We start from the raw sequence: 25,971 nt of genomic DNA, 5'->3' as shown, positions 1-25,971 counted from the left end.
TGACTGTTTTTTGTCAATGTCTTTATGTCTCAAAAGTGTTCTCTGTCAATTGACTGTCTGTTGTCGTACAAGAGCAACTCCAAATCCCAAAGACAAATTCATTGTGTGTTTTTTTGGACATACTTGGCAAATAAAGATGATTCTGATTCGGATTCGGATTCTGATGATACGTGACCTTTGAATTGTGCGACATAACTGCATGGGGATAGTTGTGACATCAACAGTCATACTGATTCCACAATAAACAAAACAAAACAAAAAAAATTTGAAGATAATTGCTGAAAACGTGCAAAGACTGAGAAATATGTCTTACTGAATTATTGAGATTATGTAGATTTCAGTAGTGCTGATTTTTGGGGCGTGGCTACAACGAAGCCCAGGTAAGCACTTGGGCTTTCTGGCATGAGTCAGCCCTCCCCCAATATAGAAGTAGTTGAGCGCCTTCATTCCATCAGTGGTTAATTGTGAGTTATTTAGTGATAATAACTTGGCCCACTTCTACCACTGCAAGCGTGCCGTTAACTAGCCACGCCCTACACCCCGAAAATGCATCTTCGCTGGATGCCCCAATTTACAGAACAGCTTGGTGTCATTATTTAAATTCACAAGTGTAATGTACATTGTGTTATTCGGGCTTCTACATTGGTCTTCAACTAAAATTGTAAAAATTTCTTGAAGCAAAGTTCCGGAAGATCATGTAGTATCTATTTACTGTGCTATATATTTAAGTAGCCTTGTCGTTGTATCTACATCTGCTTGTAATCAATATCTCAGTCAAATCCCAAAACCTTTTATCATTGTCAAGTAACACAGAACTAAACAAATATGTATGACTGCTAATAGTGTATGTACAGTTATCATCATATGTTTACATACCCTGGCAGAATTTGTGATCTTTTTTTTCTTTTTTCTAAATATGACTGATAACTGAACAAGGACGATCTCATTACTTTCTTTATGGTTATGCTTTGTTTAATGATTGTGCTTTTCTGATATGCCTGACAGTTTAATTTGGATTCCATTAAAAAAATAGTGTTTCGCCTGAGCCTTCATATTTTCTTTAAAGAATGGTACACATCTTACAAATTCCGCCCCCAGGGTAATCAAAATTATAAGCACAACTGTGTAATGTTCTCTCATTTACTAAATAAAGACAGGGCTACTGTTCAAAATAAGAGCAAGTAAATAAAAAGTGAAAAATATGTGTTCAAAGAAAGTGCTTAACTTCAGGAAAATATGATATATAAAAGTGAACTTCCAACTGAGATGTATAAAGAAAAATGACTGGCTGTTCCACTTTAATTTTTCCTGAGCGAACCATTCGTTCCAAATGTTCTCTTCCTTTATCGGTCATTTCCTGAACTTACTCCCTTGCTCCATCTTTAACTCAACTTCGACGCTGAGTCTCTTTCTCTCGCCCCTGCTCTGTCACTTTTTATCTTTCTTTCTGGTCTGGGCGTCGTGATTACCGCCTGAGATGCAGACTTGGTTGGCTGAGTAAGGTCACGTGAGATGGCTTGACTCGCATGTGATTGGTCTGTATGTTTCATCACTACCGTAAAGCTTGTAATGCTACGTAGCTTAAAACAGACATGTATGTCTTGAATAATAACAGTTGTTTTTTTTGTAACAGTGTGGGTCTGCATGGGACTAACACAACCATTATCCCTGATTTACTAGTACTATTATTTTTTTAATAATCCATTTGTTATCTCAAGACGAGTCCAGTTCTGGGGGACACTACATCACCCCATTACCAGCAGTGCAGCCACCGGACGCAAGCAAAGCAGCAATCATTCATGTCATGGTCATTATTCAGATGGTTTGTAACCTGACAGAACTAGCTAATCTGTATTGTTATTAAAGATGTTGGACATTTAAAAGTAGCAATTATGCTAACAGGGTGTGGAGCATCATAACTGGAGAATTATAAAGTTTACAATCCATGGTATCTTCATTATCCCAGAGGGAGCAGTTTGTTAATTTTGTATCTTGCATATGTCCAAAAATACTCAGGACTGTAAACTAGTGCGCTGTGGTGGTATATATTTTTATGCATTTGTTGCACTGTTGATTTATTTTATTTAATTTGCCTTATTTGTTTAGTATGCTAATATAATGTTGGGATTACTGTTTTAAATATTGACCATGAGAAGTGTTGTTAGCAAGAGGTGTTAATAAAATATTGAACTACTCCCCAGCTTCTTTAGTTTTCAGTACAGAGCCTTCAAAACTGGCAGTTTAAAGTTTTAAAACAATATGTAAAAAAAAAAAAAATCATGGTATGATCAAGGTCGGACAATATGACGTATCGCCAAGCCCTAATGTGGACACACACACCAGGGAACAACACCAAGCGAGGTAGTGACATAGAAGATGACATCGCCGCCGGTCTCCGGCATCTGGAAGTCTGCCAGCCCGCAAGCTATCTAGCTGCTAGCACCAAATCGTTACGGCGAGTGCTGCACCCCAAAGAATGCCACCCTGGGCGGCTACCCATATCGCCCTTATCAGAACCCCCCCCCTGTTTTCACAGTTCTAACATATAGGGATGTGTACTCATATACCGTAATTTCTCGTATATAATGCGCATTGTTTTGCCCCCAAAAATTGTCAAAAGTCAATACTGCACATTATACATAGGTATAGGGGCAAATGGGAAAAAACTTCCCATTTTATAAATGTATGTTGCCATCTAGAGGTCATGAGAAAGCTGTACACTTTAATTCCAAAATGCCACCGGCATCTAGAGGTTATGAAAAAGCTGTACACTTTCATTCTAATATGACACCGCTACCTAGTGGTTATGAAAAAGGTGTAGCCTACACTTTCATTCCAACATGACAGGGGTACATATGACTGCATATATGTACAGTTGTGCCCATAAGTTTACATACCCTGGCAGAATTTGTGAAATATATATATTTTTAAATATGACTGGTGACTGAACAACAACCATCATTAATTTCTTTATGGTTATGTTTTGTTTAATGATAATGCTTTTGTGAAATGCTTGACCGTTTAATTTGAATCCCATTAAAATAAAATTAAATGTGTTTCGCCGGGCCCTTCATGTTTTCTTGAAAGAATTGTACACATTTTACAAATTCTGCTTGGGTATATATATGTTTGATATGAGCACAACTGTGTGTTTTCTCATTTACTAAATAAAAATAGGGCTGTGAACTTTCAAAATAAGAGCAATTAAATAAAAATAAAGTATTATGTGTTCAAATAAAGTGCTTCACTTCAGAATAATTCTTTGAAAAAAACTAACAAAATACAGATAATACTTTATGTTTTGATCATATGGGTAGAAGTAAAATCATGCATTATACAGAGGTAGAAGGGTTTTCCAGAATTTTGAGGTCAACTTTGGGGGTGCGTATTATGCATGGGTGCGCATCATACACGAGAAATGACGGGACTTGACGTGCTAACATATTTGAGAGACAATTGAAATTTTAGCGGGGCGTGTTTTAAGCGGATACAGCCCACAGCGTCTGAAAGCTATGAGAAGGTCTCAGTTGTACAACCATTTGGAAGCCTGATTTCATATACGTGCTGATTTTTTTTATTCATTCAAATTTGACAGGCTTGTTAACGACACTCTTCTCTGTGGTGTATCAAATCTGTAAGACATTTTTATTTGCACTATATGGGGACTTTAAGGGCCTTTGACAGAAAAAAGGTGACACCGAGGCATTCCATCTGAACACAGAGACACAGCTAAAACAGAGAGGAGGCATCTCCTAAAGAACCCGAGACTATCTTATCCTGTGAAGCAGCCAGTCCATTTTCAGTAATTCGGTGGAAAAATCCAAGTCATCAATCACCGAGCACACTATTACGGCGCCAAAGAAGAAGGGAATACTTTTAAACTTCAAGATCTACTTACAATAAAGATCTACTTAAAATAAAGCAACAAGTCGTTTCACAGGATCACTATGTTCAGTTCAAAGCGGCTCCTTGCCCTGTATGACCTTGATTGGTTACAAAAAAGAGGTGGGACGGGACATACAGTAAATTACCTGAATGCCACACGGACAGTACCTCAAATAATCCCTCGACCATCAAATTGAACACCCGACAAGGTACTTTTTGGTGAGCACACACAAACACACACACAAACTCACCGTTTGAGCAGAAGGTTGACCACTCCATAATGTGATGATCACAATCCATTTCTGCATGGTAAAGACACACACAATCGGCAAGTCAGAGGATGAGGTGAATCATGAGGTCACCGTTGCTGCAGAGTGTGTATCACACATTGATTTCTTACCACACACACACACACACACACAGCTTGCAAAACCAGGATGGCTTGATCTATTTGAAACTACGATGACGCCCTTTTGTCCAGCCAGCGAGTACTAAAAGCTTTGGGGATGTATGACACACCACTGACAGTACATTGAGTAAACACACTAGCAGTATATCATGTCACAGTTTGTCCATGCTTGTGTGAAAAGGATGGATTACTAGCGTAGTGCAGGATGTGTCATTGCTGCAGAGGGGGTATGGAGGCCAACTCATGTCTGGTCTGATTCCTGCTTAGTCACTGGGCCAGACGGGACAGAAAGGCGGCGAGTAGCCATACTGTCTAACACGAATTTTCTTTCAGGAATCACAACGCAACAACCTACCATGCTTGTCAAGATCTTTCACGTGCCCTCACAATTGATCAAAGTTGCTCCATTTAAGTATATATAAAAAATATGCATAGACCACGTATTTTGACACTAACATCGGGGTTGTCGGAGACACACTGGTCAGAGAAACCTTAGCGCTTGGCTAGTTTGTCGTTATAAAGTCAAGTTGTGCAAAAAAGGAGCCACTTAAACCCACAGGATCCTATTTTAAATTCTAGTCCAGAACCCAGGGTTGCCAGAGATACTAAATATATACTGACGAATTACAGGGACAAGTGTATTAAATGACACACAAGACATCTAGAATTTTCCATTTTGTGTAATGATGGTGCCATAAAAAATGTCCTCTTTGATCGGAATATTTGAATAAATATGGGGTCTCATGTGGCCTACAAAATAATTGAACTGATTTCTACGATATTAAAGTGGTTTCATTTTACGAATGGGATGTAACAGCAAAACCAAGCTAATACCGACCCCCAATTGGCTTCTATGATCACTGACACTATAATTTGATAAAAAAATAACTGTAACAGCACAAAACCCCATTGGAATATCACTTCCATCATTCTGCAACATGAGCATGTAAATAATGTGTACATTTTTCTGTACTATATTCGTTTGATCACTTTATGATTTATTGGATCACAGGGTGTGCGTGTATGATTTTCGTGAGTGCATCCATGCATGTGTGTGGGTGTGTGTGTTCCGAGTGCTCACAGCATCCATCCGTCCATCCATTCTCTTAACTGATCCTGACTAGGGTCGCGGGCGTGCTGGCGTCTATCTCAGCTGACTTTGGGCGAGGGGCGGGGTACACCCTGAACTGGTCGCCAACCAATCGCAGTGCTCAAGGCATCTGTTTTTAATTTTTCACTTTTTAAGCCAAAATATTTATTCAAATAGTTTATTTGAATAATTCTTATTCCTTGGGGGGGGGAAAACTCAACTCAGCAGAACATTTTAGCGTATTTAATTTGAATTACGTGAAGTTAACGTGTCGTTATCTCGTTTCATAGCGCACTCATTGATCGAACAGCTTTTACCACATTTCTTCTGTAAATGCTGAAAATATCTTCAATGCACAGTAATCAAAGAGCCCACACAAGACAATGACAATAATTTTGCTTTGTTTAACGTCCACACGACCATTATTACAACACAGCGGAAATTTGTCCTGAAAGAATGTCTATTAAGTGATATTTGGACTGCCATTGTTCACTAATTGGTTACATTAGTACACAGCTTTTACTTACTTCACCCTACTTTACAATATTTTGTTATAGCAAATAAATTACATTGATCCACCTCCACGCATATACACAATGGACTCAATAAGATCAGAACAGCCATTTACAGTCACAGCGTAATATCAATTTGTTGGCGCGACAAGGAATTTGGAATAAATAAATTCAACTTTGAAAAAAGAACACTGGGAAATGATGGCATGAAGTACACATCTATCACAATTTATTAAACAAATAAAATAAGAATGTGCGTAAACTCTTTGGTATCAATAAAATTTAAAATATTCTGTGCCACAAGACGATCTTTAGCCATCATAAAACCATTACCTTTAGTACGGGAAATGTTTTCATGAAAACAGACAAGCATAACACAATATTTTCCAAGTAACATACATTTTCAACATTCACTTACTGTAAATGAGTGATGGACATGGTGAAGAATGTGCAGAGCAAAAGTGAGTTGCCTCACATCAACACTTGAGAGATGTAAAAAACGATAACTATTGTTAACAGCAAAATAAAATGTGAACTCAACTTCAATTTGGATCACGAGGGACAAACGTGGTGAAGAACGTAGCGAGGGAGGAGTATTGCTTGGAATGCTACCACCGGCCTGTTTTGATTGTTATTGTCAATTTAGTCGTATTGTACTGAGTAGCCTGGACACAAAACGGTGGGATGCGTTCCGATTTTGCGATTAGCTTCATTTCCAATTCCAGAGTGGTAAACTATTTTTGTCTTTGGCTTGCTATCGGCACTACCCTTGTGTTGAGGCATTTTGAATACGTAAAAATCCAACATGAAAAGAAAAGAAAGAAAGCATGACAGCAATTGTAAACTCTTAGACAATAATTGTACGCTGGGTTTACATGAAGTGACACAATTCTGATTTTCTTCTTCTCAAGTAGCCTCTTCCAAATGAGTATAAAAATCGAATAAATATGTAACAGTATGTAACAATCAGTATGTTTTTTAATATTGACTTCTGTGTTGTTGCTGTGCAGTGTTGACGAATTTGCAGTTACACGCAATTTGGGTGTCTGAGCATCGGGTTGTTTCATGTGTTCTAAGAATGAAAACACAGCCACACCAGATGTGTGTCACTTGAAATGTACATGTAAAATACAGGAATCTCCTTCGGACCGATATATAATAAGAATAATAATTTGTTATAACGTTCTGTGGTGGCACGGTGGACGACTGGTTAGGACATCTGCCTCACAGTTCTGAGGACCGGGTTTCAAATCCCGGCCCCGCCTGTGTGGAGTTTGCATGTTCTCCCTGTGCCTGCGGGGGTTTTCTCTGGGTACTCCGGTTTCCTCCCACACCCACCCCCCCAAACAAAAACATGCCCGCAACCCTAGTGAGGATAAGCGGAACGGAAGATGAATGAATGAATGAATAAGAGTCTGTAATTTCTTGTGCAAAAATGTATCAAAAGTCGATCAAGCTGCATTATACATGCAAGGAAAATGAAAAAATCATTTCACATTGCATAAATGTATGAAGGTAACTAGGGGTTGTGAAAAAGGTGTACTTTCATTCTAATTTGATAGGTAATGTCTAATGTTACAAATGTGGATACAGTAATGGTAAATTTCCCCTGGCCTATATTGATATCAAATCCAAAATATTGGGGATTTCGTTCTGATATATTCAGATGGGGAAGGGAGTATAATTAGAGATTGTCCCTATAAATTCTGGTGACAAATGGTTGCAGTTTTGTGACATAAAGCAACGGTAATATTTTTTACATTAAGCGTGGACTACTCCGACAAGGGGATAAAAAAAAAAAAAAAAGCGCATGTACGCTACTTCACGGATTTCAGCTATTGCAGGGGTGGTCTGGTACCTAACCCCGTAATAATCAAGGGATTACTGTTTTGTACAACCCCAATTCCAATGAAGTTGGGACATTGTGTTAAACATAAATCAAAACAGAATACAATGATTTGCAAATCATGTTCGACCTATATTTAATTGAATACACTACAATGGCAAGATATTTCATGTTCAAACTGATCAACTTGATTGTTTTTAGCAAATAATCATGAACTTGGAATTTGATGGCTGCAACACGTTCCCAAAAAGCTGGGACAGGTGACCAAAAAAGAGTGAGAAAGTTGAGGAATGCTCATCAAACACCTGTTTGGAACATCCCACAGGTGAACAGGCTACTTGGGAACAGGTGGCTGCCATGATTGCTTCCCTGAATTGCTCAGTCATTCACAAGCACCTCTTTGTGAACAAGTGCGTGAGAAAATAGTCCAGCAGTTTAAGGACAATGTTCCTCAACGTACAATTGCAAGGAATTTAGGGATTTCATCATCTACGGTCCATAATATCATCAAAAGGGTCAGAGAATCTGGATAAATCACTGCATGTAAGCGGTGAGGCCGAAAACCAACATTGAATGGCCGTGACCTTCGATCCCTGAGGCGGCACTGCATCAAAAACCGACATCAATGTGTAAAGGATATCACCGCATGGGCTCAGGAACACTTCAGAAAACCAATGTCAGTAAATACAGTTCGGCGCTACATCCGTAAGTGCAACTTGAAACTCTACTAGGCAAAGCAAAAGCCATTTATCAACAACACCCAGAAACGCCGCCGGCTTCTCTGGGCCCGATCTCATCACAGATGGACCGATGCAAAGTGGAAAAGTGTTCTGTGGTCCGACGAGTCTGCATTTCAAATTGTTTTTGGAAATTGTGGACGTCGTGTTCTCCGGGCCAAAGAGAAAATGAACCATCCGGACTGTTATGGACGGCAAGTTCAAAAGCCAGCATCTGTGATGGTATGGGGCTGTGTTAGTGCCAATGGCACATCTGTGAAGGCACCATTAATGCTAAAAGGTACATACACGTGTTGGAGAAACATATGCTGCCATCCAAGCAACGTCTTTTTCACGGACGCCCCTGCTTATTTCACCAAGACAATGCCAAACCACATTTTGCACGTGTTACAACAGCGTGGCTTCGTAGTAAAAGAGTGCGGGTACTAGATTGGCCTGCCTGCAGTCCAGACCTGTCTCCCATTGAAAATGTGTGGCGCATTATGAGGCGTAAAATACTACAACGGAGACCATGTACTGTTGAACAGCTGAAGCTGTACATTGGGAAAGAATTCCACCTACAAAGCTTCAACAATTCGTGTCCTCAGTTCCCAAACGTTTATTGAATGTTGTTAAAAGAAAAGGTGATGTAACACCGTGGTAAACATGACCTTGTCCCAGCTTTTTGGGAACGTGTTGCAGCCATAAAATTCTAAGTTAATGATTAGTTGCTAAAAACAATAAAGTTGATCAGTTTGAACATTAAATATCTTGTCTTTGTAGTGTATTCAATTAAATATAGGTCGAACATGATTTGTAAATCATTGTATTCTGTTTTTATTTATGTTTAACACAACGTCCCAACTTCATTGGAATTGGGGTCGTACTTTATCGCATGCATTAATCGACAAAAAGATAGATTAATAGTTAAGGAAGAAGCGGGTTGTTAAAAAGACTGGACATGGGCAAGAATAAAACTGAGTGTGTGGATATTTGAAAAGAGACTTGCTCGCTCCCGTTCTTTTGAATGTACCCAGCTCAGTACGTACCACGCGTGTACATTTTGGCCACAAGCTTCGCTTTTTCACCCACAGGCACAATAGAAATTATAAATACAGTTAAGTATTGTTGTAAAACAATATTTGATACTTTATATACTGTATTAATATGGCTTGGGGGTCGCACAGCGGCCCTCTATCTCTCGAAATTCATATTTAGCATGAGTTAAATTTCTGTGCATTTTGATTAGGCTTCACACGATCAGGATTTTTGGGGCCGATCACCGAGTTTCAAAAAACGAATAACCGATCACCGATCCGATCACAAGATTCAGTCTATTTAAATGACTGATTGAAAAGTAACTCCCTATTTTAAAATACTTCTCATTTATTCATACGTTGTAATATTTGTCTCATTTTTTGATCCACGATTAAAGGAGCAAGTCTATTCTACCAAACCACCGACTTTGGAAGAACTTGAAGGGCGAATACGAGAAGTTATGTCTTCCATCCCACAAGAGTTCCTTGTGAAATCAGTTAATGCGGTTCCCAGGCGGCTTGAGAAACTGGTGGCTCATGCTGGCGCCCATATCAAATTTTAAATAAAACCATGCAATGCACTTTCTTCTCATGTTCATTTCTTGTAAGAATTATAGTTCATAAATAAATTACAAGTGCTAAAAAATAGGGAGTTACTTTTCAATCACCCAGTACTTGTGTACTGTACACTGAGTATCTTCAAAAGTATTCTCTAGCTAGTCCAGTGATTCCCAACCAGTGTGCCGTGGCACATTTGTCTGCCACGAGGAATTTTCAGGTGTGCCGTGGGATATTATCAAATTTGACTTAAATGCTCCAAAAAGAAAATCATTGACAAGAAATAATGTATCTTTGTTCCTCTATATATACCAGTGAGGCAAAGTGACGGACAGAACAAATAAATGCTCTTCTATTAGATGGCAGGAAGTACATACAGTAATTACTGTGTATCTACTTTTTGTGCCATTTTTGTTTGTTGGTGTGCCGTGAGATTTTCCAACTGTAAAATATTTGCCTTGGCTCCATAAAGGTTGGAAATCACTGCTCTAGTCAGATCATGTATTCTCATCTGTCAGGTCAAACCAACATTAAGTGACAGAAATAATGGGAGCTAACTTACTGTAATTGAATTACTTTATCGTCATTAAATTGCTTCACACACAGCGAAACTTCAGAGCATGCTGTCATGTTTATGTACAACCGTTAGTGCTAGCACTAGCTTGCTAGGCTGCATAACGTTTTGTTGCCTGCTTGCGAGCGTTATTGTATTAAAAGTACGTGAACATACCTCAAGCAAGCCTTAAATGAACACCAGCACACGTTTTTCCCCATTTTGTTCTTATAATACACCTGTCGTGATGTCGTCACCATGGTAACGAGTGTATACGTTCGAGTTGGCAAGATAAAGCCCCGTGATTGTAAAAGACAGGATGTGGTGTTTTTATTGCAGTAGTCTGACATTGGTCTTGTAGTCTGATCCAGGAAATACGTGTTGTCTGTCCCACACCGTCGACATGTTTTTTTTTTCATTTTAAATAACTTTATTGGTTGTCAGATATTTACAGTACTACGTCAAAAGACACAAGGCTGAAAATAAACAGCTTGCAGCTAAGCACATACAACCCAGCGGACGTACACGGCAACAATTCAAAGAAATTTAAAATTAGGTTACAATCAAGATGATGATGATGATGATGATGATGATGATGATGATGACGAATTAGCAGTATGACGGTGAAGATGCAACCGCACAGCAAAGTACAGGTAAAGGAGTTCAATAGCCTCGGTTTCTTCCTCAGGTGCTTTGGTCGGAAAACTTTTCTTCGATGGGTTTTTGGGGAAATGGAGCTTATTCACGTTGATAAAGACAGTTTTGTACGTCTCCATGGTAGTGTCGAAGGCACTGCAGAACTTTATGGATGTCCAAGCACGATTCTAGAATCAGAGGTTTAGGGGTGCTGGGTTTCATATTAGGGGTGCGTCAGCGCCGCCCAAAATGGGCTAGAAATGCTTATGCCAGTCAGTATAATATTCTGTAGCACCTTCTTTAATATTATTATATGACTTTTTGCAATTGATTGACGGACCAAACATTAACTGTATGCACTGGATAAGATTTTGCTCTCTTGTGACTCTGAACTGATATTTTTTTTTTATATTTCTTTTAATTGTGTGCACTACTTGACACGGGGCTGTTCGTTAAGAATAAACATATACACAGTGGTCATGGCAGACCTTGCAATAGGAATGCCTGGTACGAACTGTTTGTTCTAAGCGCTAACATTCGTTTGAAAATTTTTGTGGTGAAAATAGTACAAATGAAGCGCGAATTCACGCGTTCAATCCAAACAAGTGGAAACGCCAAACATTTGGAGAAAAGTGATGCCGGGAGAGGGCAGTAAAAGTGGCTTCCCCGTTATTATGATACTCCTCAGGTGTCAAACGACACTCAATATAATAAAAAGAGCTGATCAGTCATTGGTTGGGCTCTTTACTTGATGGGCTTGTATAGTCTACAAAATTAAGACTGGTTTAAAATCATTTAAGACAGTCAGTGAATTAACTTTTAAAGATAGCAGAACTACTCCTACAACTGTTGTTATTTTGTTGTCGTTTTTCTTCTTCTCTTTCAAAGCACTAAATGTTACACTTACTGTAAAAATAAATATGGAAACATTATTGTCTAGTCTACTATTTAAATATAATAAATATTTATGTATTTCATAGCTGGCAACTAATGTGCCCTAAAAACGTTTTTTTTTGCACACACAGGCACACAATGGAGGATTGCGCCCATATTTTACTGAAATGACAATAAAGTTGTTTTTAGAGCTATCCAATACCATGGCAAAAGGGAAAGTGCATTAAAAACATGTCGCATGGTAACAATAGTTCCATTAGGTATTCTGTTTCTGAGACCCATATCAGATTCAGCTCACGCCATCTCCAGAAAAAAAGTGTATTTCCATGACATCGCCCATTCACCTGGTGTTTAAGGAGGTACAGAACAAAAAAAACATATCCTTCACCTAAAACAGGTACAAAGCCAGATCCAAGCTCACTTTGAAGCATTCAGACAGCATTACTTGTGATCACTAGTGATTTGTCCGCACACAAAAAACAAAAGGCCAAATGAACCCCCCCCCCCCCCCCCCCCCCCCCCCCCCCTTATTTCTGTCTAGACCCGTGAGGAAGAATGTCACCTGCTTGCCAGTGAGCTTAAATTCTTGCTTTTAATGGTGAGTAAACAACTGACTGTGTTGTATCACAACCAAAACCCGAGCGTGCGGAAAATGAAAGTTAACAGCTACTGGAAAGATCGGGGGCCCACCAGACGCGCCGGAGTGGCGGGTCAAGTCTTTCTTTCAGCGAGATAGAGAGGGACGCACCTATGTGTGACCTTGCTGGATGTGCATGACGAGCCCTCCTTCCCCTATCGCTCATTCTCTTTCTCCATCACCTGCCACAATGTTTCCTCCGCATGGGCTCTTGTTGATGGGTTCACCCCCTACCCCCACCCCAAAGTCCACCATTTGCTTCAAAAAAAAAAAAACAGTTGAGCCCTTGATGGTAATCAGACATACTGCAAATACCTGACGGATTTTCCAGGATTAGGTCCATGAAGCCAATTTGTCTTTATCAGCACTTTCTTTAAAGGCTAAGTTTTGATATACTGTATTTCTTCCTGAGACGTTCTTGAATAAGTGAAGTCTAACCAGCGCACCGAGCAATGCAATGGGTCAGCTGCAGCTCCGAGCACAAAATGGTCGATTGCCTTCTCTCTACTTTGACTCACAAAATGGCACCCTGACAACAGCTCACTATGCTACAGACGTGCAGAAGAACAATTACTGCTCTACAACAACATTCAATATGTATGCAAATCCAAAATTCAACAGAATAAGTCTTTAATGACTCACAACTGACAAGGGTAGAAGTCGATCGTCCTTCGATGTTCCGGTCAAATCTTACATTATTCAAATTGAAGCTCACCCACAAAGGACAATGAAGAAAATGCCCAGTTTCTTTTCCAGTGTGCTCAACCATGCATCCTAATTCAATTCAATGCACATTTCATGTACGTTGATAAACACGTTGTACTAATTAGAATTAGTTCTTTTTTTGTTGTTTTTTTTTTTTACAGCGAATACAAATAAAATAATACAATATGAAACCATCATTTTAAGACATAACACAATGAAGGGGGGTTAATCATTCGTTTAAAAAAAAAACAAAAGGGAAAAAGAGATTTTCGTATGACTAACCTGCTGGAAAACTTTCTACGTGGTTGTTTCAATTTGCAGGGCAAAGCCCTGAACAGGAGAAAGTGGGGAAATGTGAGTAATTTTGATATTTTGTATTATTATATTCATATTTTTGGGATGCGATTGCGTCTGTAACATAACTCTAGATCTATTACCACTTCACACACCAAAGAGCGTGGGTGTTATGTCTTTATGTTTTATGGTTTGTTTGTTTTTTCTTTTCTTTTTCTTTTTCTTTTTTGTGAGACAGTGGCCTTTTGGAAAAGTAATTTCGGCCCTCCGTATGTTCCACAAATATTGAGGATTGACAATAAATGCTACCATGCCAAATATTAAGATATTTTGATGAGGTGGCTTATGATCATATAATGTACTTCACAGCAGTGTATATTATTTTTCAAATGATTTTTTGGTATATGTAAAATAACATACAGAATTGTAAAGAAGTTAATTCAATGATTTGTCCAGCAGCACATTGGTGTCTTTAATAAATGCTAATATTCATTTTATTGAACGGTTTTAAATGGTTTCAAATCACACATCTAGAGAACATTTCAGGAATTTAAGACAAATTCAGGAGAAGATCTTATCAGAGATCAGTTCGCTGAATATTTATGTCTGCTGTTTTTGGAAGATTAGAGCTTCTGGGCTGACATGAAATCTTTCCATTTGATGTCTAAAAACACTCATATATCATTATGAAACGAATAATGGCTGAAAAACTGGGTTTTCCCCAAATTCTTTCTATTTTAAACTGGAAGTGACATTTTTTTTTTTCTGTCCAAATAGAGAAAAGACATAGCAGCTAAAAGGTTAAAAACTGAAGTGCAAATGTTGCACATTGTCAATATTTATATATGTTTCTAATAATTCTTGAACATCTTTTGTTTCCTTTGATTACATATGTTTTTAACAATTCCTGAACATCTTTTGTTTTCTTTGATATAGCTTAGGACATTGAAATGTAGATGTAATTTGACAAAATAATGAAGACTACATCATTTTTCCACATTTACCAATTGAAATGTTAAGGAAATCTCAGAGGTGAAATAACAGTTGAATCGCTAATGAACGAATTTATAACCAAATAAATGTATTACAAATTATTTTCTGAGTAGATGAATCATTTATTGAAAGACAAAATTTCAACTTTTGTGCTTTATTCACACCATTCCATAAGAACAAATACGTCAATAATTCCGAAAAGAAATGATCTTCCTTGACCTGTTTATTTAGGTTTTTAGCAATTTTTCAGGTAAATTGATGAAAATGTGACGTATTTTGTACAAGAATGATTAAGAATGTGTTTGGCACATCTCTATTTGCCCTCCAGTGCCAATATTTCATTGCAAGACTGCGGGAAGAAGACAATAGACTTTTGTCATTACACTGACTCACAAATTCTCCTTCCATGAAATGTTCTATTCCTCTTGACAACTCTACAAAGCCTCTTTTCACAGCAATGACACAGTTTTTTTTTCTTCAATATACCTTTTCTGGGAAGGGGAGCCTTCATCTTTCTGGATTGTACTTATATTAGTTCTCGGAACACAGCAGGCTTGCAGAGGAAATTACTCACATTCTTTTTTTTGGGACAATTCTGTCAATATAAAGGTAAATAAAATGGATGATCGATATAATGTTTTGAATGATAATTATGGCATTCTTCTTTCTACAAATACGACACCGCTTTAAAAAATACCAATGCAATTATTTCTGTTTATTTTATTCCTGCCGTCATTTGCAGAAGAATTTTAAATCCACAACTCGAATAAGATTTTGTTGTAACTGATTTTTAAATACTATTTCCATAAACTAAATGTGCAACTAATGATTTTTAACATACAAATATCGACCACAGATTTGAATATAGGTAAGAGCTATATTTTCGGAATGTTTGTGTCAAGCTCTAATTAAAGGAGACAGGTAATAATGTTTAAACTTCAGTGTTTGAGATGTTACAATTTGAATTAAAGAATATGAAAAAAATAGACCAATATTTTAGTTATTCATGTTCAGGACCTCAGTTTCTAATGCAAGTTATGATAAGTAAAGTATTTTATATACTACGACTAAGAGACTAAGATACATGATTTTTAGTTGAGTTATATCTAATTGTAAATTATCTAAAGGGTTTTCACTTATTCTCTATATTGTTTTTAAATGGTTTTCATGCAGCAAATTTGCTTTGAATAGTTGAATAGATATTGAATCTAAAACAAAAACATGTTTGCTGTTTCACATAAAACAATAACACATCAACTGACAAAACACTATAAAAGGAAGAGACTAAAAATAATCTTTGAAAGAAAAGAATGTTGTTTATAAAGGTCAAGCAAAAGAAATCAAATTTTGTTTTCTTTCAAAAAGAAGGCCTCAGCCTCAGAAGCATCATGTTAATTAAAAAAAAAAAAAAAGAAAAGAAATGAGCAGGAGGGGTCTGGCAATACATGATCCGACCTAATATGGTCAACAAAACCAGTAGAGTGCTGATGACATCCTACGTAGGGTGGAACCCAGTGGACAGAAAATCCGAGAGACATGGGAGGTCGCCTAATACGGTTGTGGAGGGGGGAGCGAACGGACAGGGGATCTGATTGGTTTGAGATTTGAATTGCAGCCTGCTCTCGTGTCCAATCGAGATGGTTCCTCCTTCGACAAGCATGTCATTTGAATTGCAGCCTGTCCCCTTGTGCGTGAGTGTGTGTGTGTTTGTGTTTGTGTTTGTGAGTGAGCAAGAAGGAGGGAGAGCCGGTCAGCTGGCGGACATCACGGAAGGAAGGAACGCATTTGGGCGGTTTACTGCCGAACCAATGAGGGCGGCGTCTGGCTCGAAAACACCTGACAAGTGTTGGTGTTGCGGTGTACACACAACCTGTGTGCACCCCATTTGTGTCCTGACAAATTCAAGGTTGGCATTCTGTATGGGACTTTTTGGCTCCTATCAAAAGCATGAATGTAAAACCCCAGGATGTCCGTGGGGAGGTGGTGTAAAGGTGGGTGAGTGTGTGCATAGGATTGTGACATTGTGATTTACTGGGGTAAGAATTGTGTGTCGGTGATCTTTTGGAAAATCACCATCTTAGCCACGCAGTTTGCCAAAGCCTGCCTAAAATCCCCCCACCTACACACCCTGAGACCTCATAGCCAGCGGCCCACGGCTTCACGGTCACATCTGGTAAGAGCTTGTCATGAAGTGCAGTGTCATGAAAAATGATAGAGAATTTGGTCCAAGCTTGGAATAAGATGATGCACTCAGCAAAATGGCGCAGTCACCAAACATAGAGAAGACACACGTGGTGGACAAACTCAATAATCATTTTGTTTCAAAACTTCTGGTGCAACTGTCATTTGAACCCGGGTCCTCAGAACTGGCAGACGTGCTAACCAGTCGGCCACCCTGCCGCCTCTCCCCAGCCACTTCATCCAGCTCTTCCGGGGGGGATCCCGAGGCGTTCCCGGGCCAGCCGAGGACGGGGGGGATCCGATTGGTTTGAGATTTAAATTTCACCCTGCTCTCGTGTCCAATCGAGATGGTTCCTCCTTCGACAAGCATGTCATTTGAATTGCAGCCTGTCCCCTTGTGTGTGAGTGTGTGTATGTTTTGTGTTCGTGAGTGAGCAAGAAGGAGAGAGAGCTGGTCAGCTGGCGGACATCACGGAAGGCAGGAATGCATATGGGTGGTTTACTGCGGTATATGCATACACACATATACACACATATACATATATATATATATAAAGCAATTGATAATGTGAACAGATTTGACATTTATACATTCATTCTACAAATGGCATTTCTTCTCTTTGATACTAGGCACTATTAAAAATGTAGATGATCAGGGGAGAAGCAAGTCCCATATTAAATTTGGAAGGACACAGGAGAGTGAACATTACTTTTAATATGAGTTGAACATCTATGTTGCCAATTGATGACAACTGATTTAAAAAAAAAAAAAAAAAAAATGTAAAAATCCCCAGAGTGAGGACAGTTTTATGAACCTGAAACGGCGGTAACCACAAAGCGTTAACAAGGAAAAGGTTTCTTTATTCAAAAAAGTGGCAGCTTTTCATCATGATGCATAAGATTTAAAAAAAAAATGCTAATAAGACAATTAAGCCAGGGATGCTTTTCTTTTGAATTGCATTCCAGTGTGTGTCCTGTAGATTAGAGACTGTTCATGGTTACACCACGAAACGTAAAACTGATGCGGTCGAAAGACTTGGTAACCAGTAACCAGACACTAGAATCCATGTGGAAAATGTAAGTGTCAGACAAGGAAAAATCTATGCATAGCCTATACACAAGTCAACACCCACACACATTTTCCTCGCCCTCTCTGTGCTTTTTTTTCTCAATGGAAGTCTTTCAGACAGAAGGACACACGTCTCAGCAGCAGTTGCGTGCCCCCGACGCGAAGATGACAAAAGTTCATCTCATTAACTCCTGACAAGCCTGCGCCCGCTCTCTCTGGCACAGGAAGTGGCGTGATTAAGCACTCCTGATGCAATTTAATTGTCTGTCCTAGTTAAAAAAATCAAAATTAAAAAAAAGGAAAGAAAAGAAAATGAGAAGACCAATCACTCCCTCACACAAAAAAATTGCCCCTGAGTCCACGTTGACAAATTCTTTAACAAGCTGTGGTTAAAAGGAAGCTGGTTTTACTCTGAGTCACCCCCCTCCTTTCAAACGGTTTACTGGAAATAAAGAGGGAGGAGGAGGGAGGGGGCACTTTCAGAGAAGTCACGTGACAGAGCTGGGCAAACCACAGCACAGTGAGCCTTTGAGTGCAGTAGGCCAGGGGGAAAGGCAGGCATACGCCCAGCGCAGATGGCCCTGATTTGCGTTACAGGAGATACAATCCTGGGAGTTGGCAATCAAGAATTCACAGCCTGTTAACCCTTTCATAACCGGATTCAAAATAAAAAAAAAATAATAATAACTCAACACAGGAAATGACTTCAGAATCGAGTACTGTATTCCAATTTCTTATTCTGGACTCTGTCCATGAAAGATTCTCAGAGATGGCATCTGGGGTTGTTGAGGAAGTCCAGAGTTCTTTTGTTCTGAGCTACAATTTGCGGAGCGGCTGGAGCCTTTATAAAAGGCATGACTTCACTATTTTTAAATAGCCGTGGTGTCAAATAAACTAGACCACTGGGCATCACAAAGCATTCATGGCAGGAAGTTGGCACACGGACGCTAAAAGAAATACCACAGGGTTGAAGTCAAGATGCTGCCACCTAAAAAACACTCAGGCGTTAACAGGAGGAACAAAGGCAACATCGAAAAGCAGGGAATGTATATTAGGACAAGAAAGAGATAAAGCTGGTAATGCACAAATATGTCCCACTACTTTTAATCCAGTTAGGTCTGAGATCAAAGATTTCTGTCCAAATCCACAACGGATGAATTGCGTCTGTGCTTCCTTAGACGTAGCGGAAAAAGGTAACGCACAGAGTGGTGGTCCGGGATGTCCTCGGAAGAGATGGAAACATCCAAATAATGTCAACGTGCGACCAACCCATCCGGATGCTGTGCAATCACGAGTAGAACACTTAGCATAGGGAACAGGGCTGACAGACATCATCAGAGAAAGAGTTATGCACAGTGGGAGATTAACAGAGTGCGTGGGAAAGAATAGGCGCACAGGAAGAGCGGGACAAAAAGAAAAAGGAACGAGAGCAAGCAGGAGAGCGAGACAACGGGTGTGTTTTAAGACGGGAGCGTGCAACGTCACTTCAAATCTGCTCTCGCTTGGATGCAGGACGCGCAGAAGATGCTGTTCTTGCATCACGCCACAGTAGTGCTACGCTATTTAAAGTGACGCGAACAAAAATCGTATACTTGCTGCATCAAAGTTGGTTTTCTTTTTTTTTTTTTTTTACCTTTATTTAACCGGGTCGGTCACGTTGAGACACAAGGGTCTCTTTTACAACGGAAGCCTGGCCAAGACAGCAGCTTAAAACACAAAGTTTCAACAATTTAAGCAGACAACATTCACACAGCAATGTAATAGGCTAAAAAAATATTCAGAAGCAATACAGGTGAACAACAGGACTGTCATTTAAAACAAGAGCAGGAGCGGTATGAAGATGCTGCAATGTCGCTCACAATATTTTTGAAAGTTCCAAGAAAAACTAGTTCCTTCATTTTTAATGAGCTGTGGAAGATTTTTGAGTCATCACTCGGATTAATATCACGACAGCAACCCATCATATCTGTGGTATGCCAGCCATTTTTATTTTTTTTTTTAGAGCAAACTTGTTTTGGAGTGCATTGCTACGGGTGTTTGCACTGACACAATGACACTCATTTTCTTGGTTTAAAATTCAATTATGAACGAAAACAAGCTTGTTTTAGATACTACACTAAAACTATGTCTAACGGAGCGCTTGTCTGCAAGGATTACTGACACGGGGCTCTGGCTGGGCCATCCAAGAACAGTTTTCAGAGTTGTTCTGAAGCCATTTCTTCATTATTTGAGCTGTGTGCTTAGGGTCATCGTCTTGTTGGAAGGTGAACCTTCGGCCCAGTCTGAGGTCCTGAGCACTCTGGAGAAGGTTCTCGTCCAGGATATTCCTGTACTTGGATGCGTTCATCTCTCCTTCGATTGCAACCGGTCGTTCTGTCCCTGCAGCTGAAAAACACCCCCCACAGCATGATGCTTCACTGCTGGGACTCATATTGGACAGGTGATGAGCAGTGCCTGGTTTTCTCCACACACACCGCTAGAATGAAGGCCAAAAAGTTCTACCTTGGTTTCATCAGACCAGAGAATCTTATTTCTCACCATCTTGGAATGCTTCAGGTGTTTTTTTTTTTCTTGCAAACTCCACGCAGGCTTTCATGTGTCTTGCAATGAGGAGAGGCTTCCGTCCGGCCACACTGCCATAAAGCCCCGACTGGTGGAGGGCTGGAGGGATGGTTGACTTTCTAGAACTTTCTCCCATCTCCCGACTGCATCTCTGGAGCTCAGCCACGGTGATCTTTGGGTTCTTCTTGACCTCCCTCACCAAGGCTCTTCTCCCCCGATTGCTCAGTTTGGCCGGACGACCAGCTCTAGGAAGGGTTCTGGTCACCCCAAACGTCTTCCATTTAAGGATTATGGAGGCCACTGTGCTCTTTGGAACCTTAAGTGCAGCAGAAATGTTTTTGTAATCTTGACCAAATCTGTGCCTTGCCACAATTCTGTCGCTGAGCTCTTCAGGCAGTTCCTTTGATCTCATGATTCTCATTAGCTCTGACATGCACTGTGAGCTGTAAAGTCTTCTATAGACAGGGCTTTCCTCATCTAGTCCCATCAGTATTATCAAACACAGCTGGACTCCAATGAAGGTGGAGAACCATCTCAAGGATGATCAGAAGAAACGGACAGCACCTGAGTTCAATATATGAGCGTCACAGCAAAGGGTCTGAATACTTGAGGATGTGTGATATTTCCGTTTTTCTTTTTTAATAAATCTGCAAAATTTTCAACAATTCCGTTTTTTTAGTACTATAAATATATGACGGCCAATAACGTTACTAGAAAAAAAAAATGTCAGCGGTGTGGGACAGACAACATGTCTGAGACAGACAACACGTAGACTACAAGACAACTTTGCGTTCATTTAAGGCTTGCTTGAGGTACGTTCACGTACTTTTAATACGATACGGCTCGGAAGCAGGCAACAAAACATTATGTAGCCTTGCAAGCTAGTGCTAGCACCAACAGTTGTGAGTGCTGCCGTTCTGTCGACCTGACTAGAGCAGTGATTTCCAACCTTTATGGAGCCAAGGAACATATTTTATAATGGAAAAATCTCATGGCACACCAACAAACAAAAATGTCACAAAAAGTGGATACATTAACGTATTTTCACGCCATAAGGCGCACTTAAAAGTCTTAAATGTTCTCCTAAATGGACGGGGCGCCTTATAATGCGGCGCACCTTATGTGTGCACCGAGTTCCAACATCTGTAAATGTTGTTGTGTGACTTTAATGAGCGCTCCGCTCGACTGACTGGGAGCATTTCCTGCCGACACGCTGCTTATATAGCGGAAAGGCGGACATGACTGAGTACAGCATGCGGACGTAAAGGGGCAAGGGTGCGCATGAAGGAGGAGGTTAAAGGCACGCCCCCAGTAGGTGTATAGCGCCGGTATGTGCATTGTCCAAAACAACATCGGTTTGGCTAATGGCCCCCGAAAATGGCACCTACGAACGAAGAGACATGCTTACGAAGCACAATTTAAACTGTAAGCTGTCAGTTACGCGGGGGAACATGGGCATCGAGCAGCCGCGAGAGAATTCAAGATCAACAAATCCGTGGTTGGCAAGTGGAGGAAGCGGGTAAACGAGCTTCGCCATGTCAAGAAGACGAAGCTGAGTTTCCGCGGAAACAAGGCGAGGTGGCCCGAGTTGGAAGACCAACTCGAGCAATGGATTAATGAGCAAAGAACAGCCGGGAGAAGCGTCTCAAGTCGCCATTCGACTGAGGGCAATAACGCTTGCAGAAGAAATGAAAATCGAACATTTTCAAGGAGGTCCGTCTTGGTGCTTTCGTTTTATGAAACGGCGCCATCTATCCATCCGGGCAATGACGACCGTGGACAAGGAAAAACTGGCCATCGTCCGCTCCTACTGCAGTAAAAAGATTGCCGACAAACACATCCAGCCCAACTATATCACCAACATGGACGAGGTGCCGCTCACTTTCGCTCACTTTCGACATCCCGGTGAACCACACCGTAGAGAAGAAGGGGACCACCACGCTAGCGATACGCACAACGGGGCACGAGAAGTCGGCTTTTGCTGTTGTGCTTGGTTGCCACGGTAATGGACCGAAACTGCCACCAAGGGGGATTTTTAAGAAAAAGACGCTGCCTAAAGAAAAGTTTCCAGCCGAAGTCATCGTTAAGGCCAATCAAAAGGGCAGGATGGACGAGGAGAAAATGAGAGAGTGGCTGAGTGAGGTGTACGTAAAGAGACCGGATGTTTTTTTGCACGCGTCACTGTTCCTGTTGATCTGTGACTCCATGCGCGCCCATCTCACAGCCGCTGTGAAAAACCAAGTGCAACTACGACTGGGAGGCAACGCCAAGCGAGTTACGCCACCATATGTGAATGGATTGTGGATGCTTGGGCAAAGGTATCTGCTTTGACTGTTGTCCGAGCTTTCGCGAAAGCCGGCATCATTGCCGAACAGCCCCCCCCCCCCCTCCCGGCAACGAGACTGACTCCGACAATGAGGAGAGGGGAACCCGGCGTGTTTGATGGAGAACTTGCCCAGCTGTTCAATTCGGATACAGAAGATGAGGACTTTGATGGATTTGTCCAGAGGATTGATCAAAAAATAACGTTTAAATAACATTGTTAAATACTTCGATAAAGTACAACCAAACTCAGTTTTGCTCCCGCTGCCTTTTAAAAAAACATTGTTTTAGCATTCATGCATGCTACCGTATGTTTTAAGCTAGCGTATGTTTTACCATGCCTACACCCAATAATATGGTGCGCCTTATGTATGTGTTAAATAAAGAAATAGACGCCGTAACTGAGATTGCGCCTTTTAATACGGTGCGCCCTATGGTCGTGAAAATACGGTAATACTGTATGTACTTCCTGCCATCTAATAGAAGAGCATTCATTTGTTCTGTCTGTCACTATGCCTCACTGGCATAAAAAGATGAACAAAGATACATGATTTCTTGTAAATATAATTTTTTGGAGCAATTAAGTACACAAGTATATAGAGTAATGGACGCACACACAATCTCTGTCGAGGTAGATGGAAGCCTGGGAATCCGATGTATCCATCCCATGGACCACCGATTGGTTTCAACAATTAGAATTGGGGGCTTTTGTGACGCAAGGAGAGATTTGCAAGCAGTATATTTTGGAATCCCTCCGTTGTCGAAAAAACTTGTTCATGATGAAGCATTCGCACATTTGAGCAACAGTTCTGGATCAAGCAGTAATTCCTCAAGGAAGACACTTGGTAAGTTTGTGACTTTGTGCTGCAGTTTATTTGTAAATTATACAGTCGATGTTCATGAAGCCTGTTAAATTTTTGTTAAAAATTCTTCCACTACAATTTACCTTGAGTGACCCAAGCCGTTGCATTCCCAAGGATGTCATACAGCATATGAAGTCACCATATTCACCCCATTCCTGTTTCCGGTTAATTCTATTGTCCTATCACAAAGCACAAAAGGCATTTCAGAAGGGGCACAGGCGGGAAGATTAAATTCCAGAGCATCATTTCTGTTCTCTTAGTCATTAAGTTGTGAAAGCACACACCAGTGACGCACTGAGGTGTGGCTTGGTAAGTTGTGCGCAAACAGGCTTGCATAAGATGAATGTTTAATTGCCTAAAACAAAATAACAATGGAATGAAATGATGCATGCGCAATAAGCAGACAGGTGATGTGAAATAAACTTAAGTGAGGAGGAATGGCTCAAATGTGGGAAAATGGAGTTAATTATGATGATGAGGGGCTGAAAGGGCAAGGTGGCATCTATGTCATCTGCTTTTGGCCCTGAATAACTTGGAATTGAGGCATCGTCTGTTGGAGTCATACAGAAAGAGGAAGCCTTAGTACCAATTAATGCTCATCTGTTTATGCTTAAATAAGTGCTCCCTGAAATTATGTGCAGACTACTCTCCATGTCAATAAATTTGAATTCAAAAGGATTTGCTTTAGTTTTCAAGAGCGTTACTGAGAGCAGCTTTTAAGACTTATTGGTATTTTGTTCATAAATGATTGTGGCACGGTGGGTGAGTGGCTCAGAGAATGGATGGATGGATGATTGTATTGTTTTATTTGGAAATTGTAACAATTACTGTATACATTTGTCTTATTACAACGCTGATATGACGATCCCTAAGGGTGTTAAAATGAGTCATCGTGTTTTCAAAGACAGAATGTCGAGATTATGGTGCGCAATAGATAGGAACGGAATTTACTTGCAAGAGCAAGTTCTGTATATTTCAATGGGTTATGCAAATATGAATCAGAAAGTCAGGGTCGTTAAAAAAAAAAAACGTCACCTCGAAATCTGCTTTGCACATCTGGATTGTAGCATCCCCACTTTTATAGTTTTAAAGTTCTAGTTTAAGAAGTGCTAATAAGCCCAGTTGGGTATCAAGGAACCAAGATACTGATATGTGACGGTCAAAAGGAGCTTGTAGCTCTAAAAACAATGGAGGCTGTGTGATTTAGGGGAGGGTTCGAATAAGGGGAAACGGAGGAAGAGATTTGAGAGGAATAAATTCTCAGAACTTTGTTGGTTCATAGTGCCAAGACTTGCGGACGGGGAGAAGGAGGGGTGAGAAGGTGAGGGGCAAGGGACTCAATTAACACAATGAAAACAGCTGCCAAGAAATGCAATGGTTTGAAGGGCTGCTTACAACTCATTGCTTTAATGTTTCCAGGCACAGGGGAGCTGTAAAATGGGGATGAGAGGAGACCATGATGATACAGTTAATGTATGTTCCAATGAGACGGGTTTTTTTTTTCGGATGAATTTAAGTCCCAACAATTCCCTGACATCATAACGTGCGCAGACATAAATGAATAAAAGATGTTGCAGCTCCAAGCTGACAATTCCCTCCCAGAAGAACCCATTGTACATATCACAATCAAATCATTTGCATGTAGCTGGATGGTTCGAGGTTAGCTAGCAACCATGGGAGGAACAACAAGCCCAAACAATCACTTTCAGTTGGTCTTGCTACCCAGAACCTGTTTTTTTTTTTTTTTTATCTCGACACCATGGTCCCTCGTTAAAACCAGTCTTTGATGAGTTCTGCCGTTTGTTTTCCTTATAAAGGATGTGGCAGCTGCTCTATTCAACAGCTTCTGCCTCTGCACGTGCTCGGGTGGGGTGCAGTGAAATATGTCCATCTGCATGGCACTGACGTTTGAAGTGGGGCACTTACCGGAGCTGCAGTAGTGGACAAAAAGAAAGGGAAAAAGAGAGCTGAAGTAGTGGGGACGGGGCAGTCTAACCCACAGCACATCCAGAGGGTAGGAGGCTGACAGAAGGAGAGTCATTATTGTTGTGGGTGCCACAGGTGTCTATAACTGCACAGATGACAAGCGGACCTAATGTCAGGGTGACCTGGTGAGTGTTGGATTTGGCTGTTGGGCCCACTCTTTCTAGTGTGTGCTAATATAATGGAGTTTGTTACATTTAACACTACTGAACACACTTTTGCAATC

General features: G+C 40.4%; 1 protein-coding gene across 3 annotated transcripts in view; it reads right to left on the bottom strand.

Annotated features, from left to right (window-relative positions):
* rps6kb1a (ribosomal protein S6 kinase b, polypeptide 1a) overlaps nucleotides 1–25,971 on the bottom strand; it is a 76,199-nt gene that overhangs the window by 38,072 nt on the left and 12,156 nt on the right. Inside the window, exons 5-6 of one of the 3 annotated variants that reach the window (XM_061752652.1) lie at nucleotides 23,846–23,941; nucleotides 4,137–4,187 (exon numbers count right to left, since the gene is read on the bottom strand). The exons of 1 other annotated variant lie outside the window; for it this stretch is intronic. In XM_061752652.1, coding sequence (XP_061608636.1) covers nucleotides 4,137–4,187; nucleotides 23,846–23,884 — 90 coding nt within the window. In that variant the 5' untranslated portion in view covers nucleotides 23,885–23,941. The remainder of the gene's footprint in view (nucleotides 1–4,136; nucleotides 4,188–23,845; nucleotides 23,942–25,971) is intronic. One more of the 3 variants, XM_061752656.1, reaches the window with a different exon arrangement.

The sequence above is a fragment of the Phyllopteryx taeniolatus genome, chromosome 17 (assembly GCF_024500385.1).
Source record: "Phyllopteryx taeniolatus isolate TA_2022b chromosome 17, UOR_Ptae_1.2, whole genome shotgun sequence".
In the NCBI taxonomy this organism is placed as follows: Eukaryota; Metazoa; Chordata; class Actinopteri; order Syngnathiformes; family Syngnathidae; genus Phyllopteryx; species Phyllopteryx taeniolatus.
Note: the sequence above shows the minus strand (reverse complement) of the source record. Positions and strands in the feature narration are given on the sequence as shown.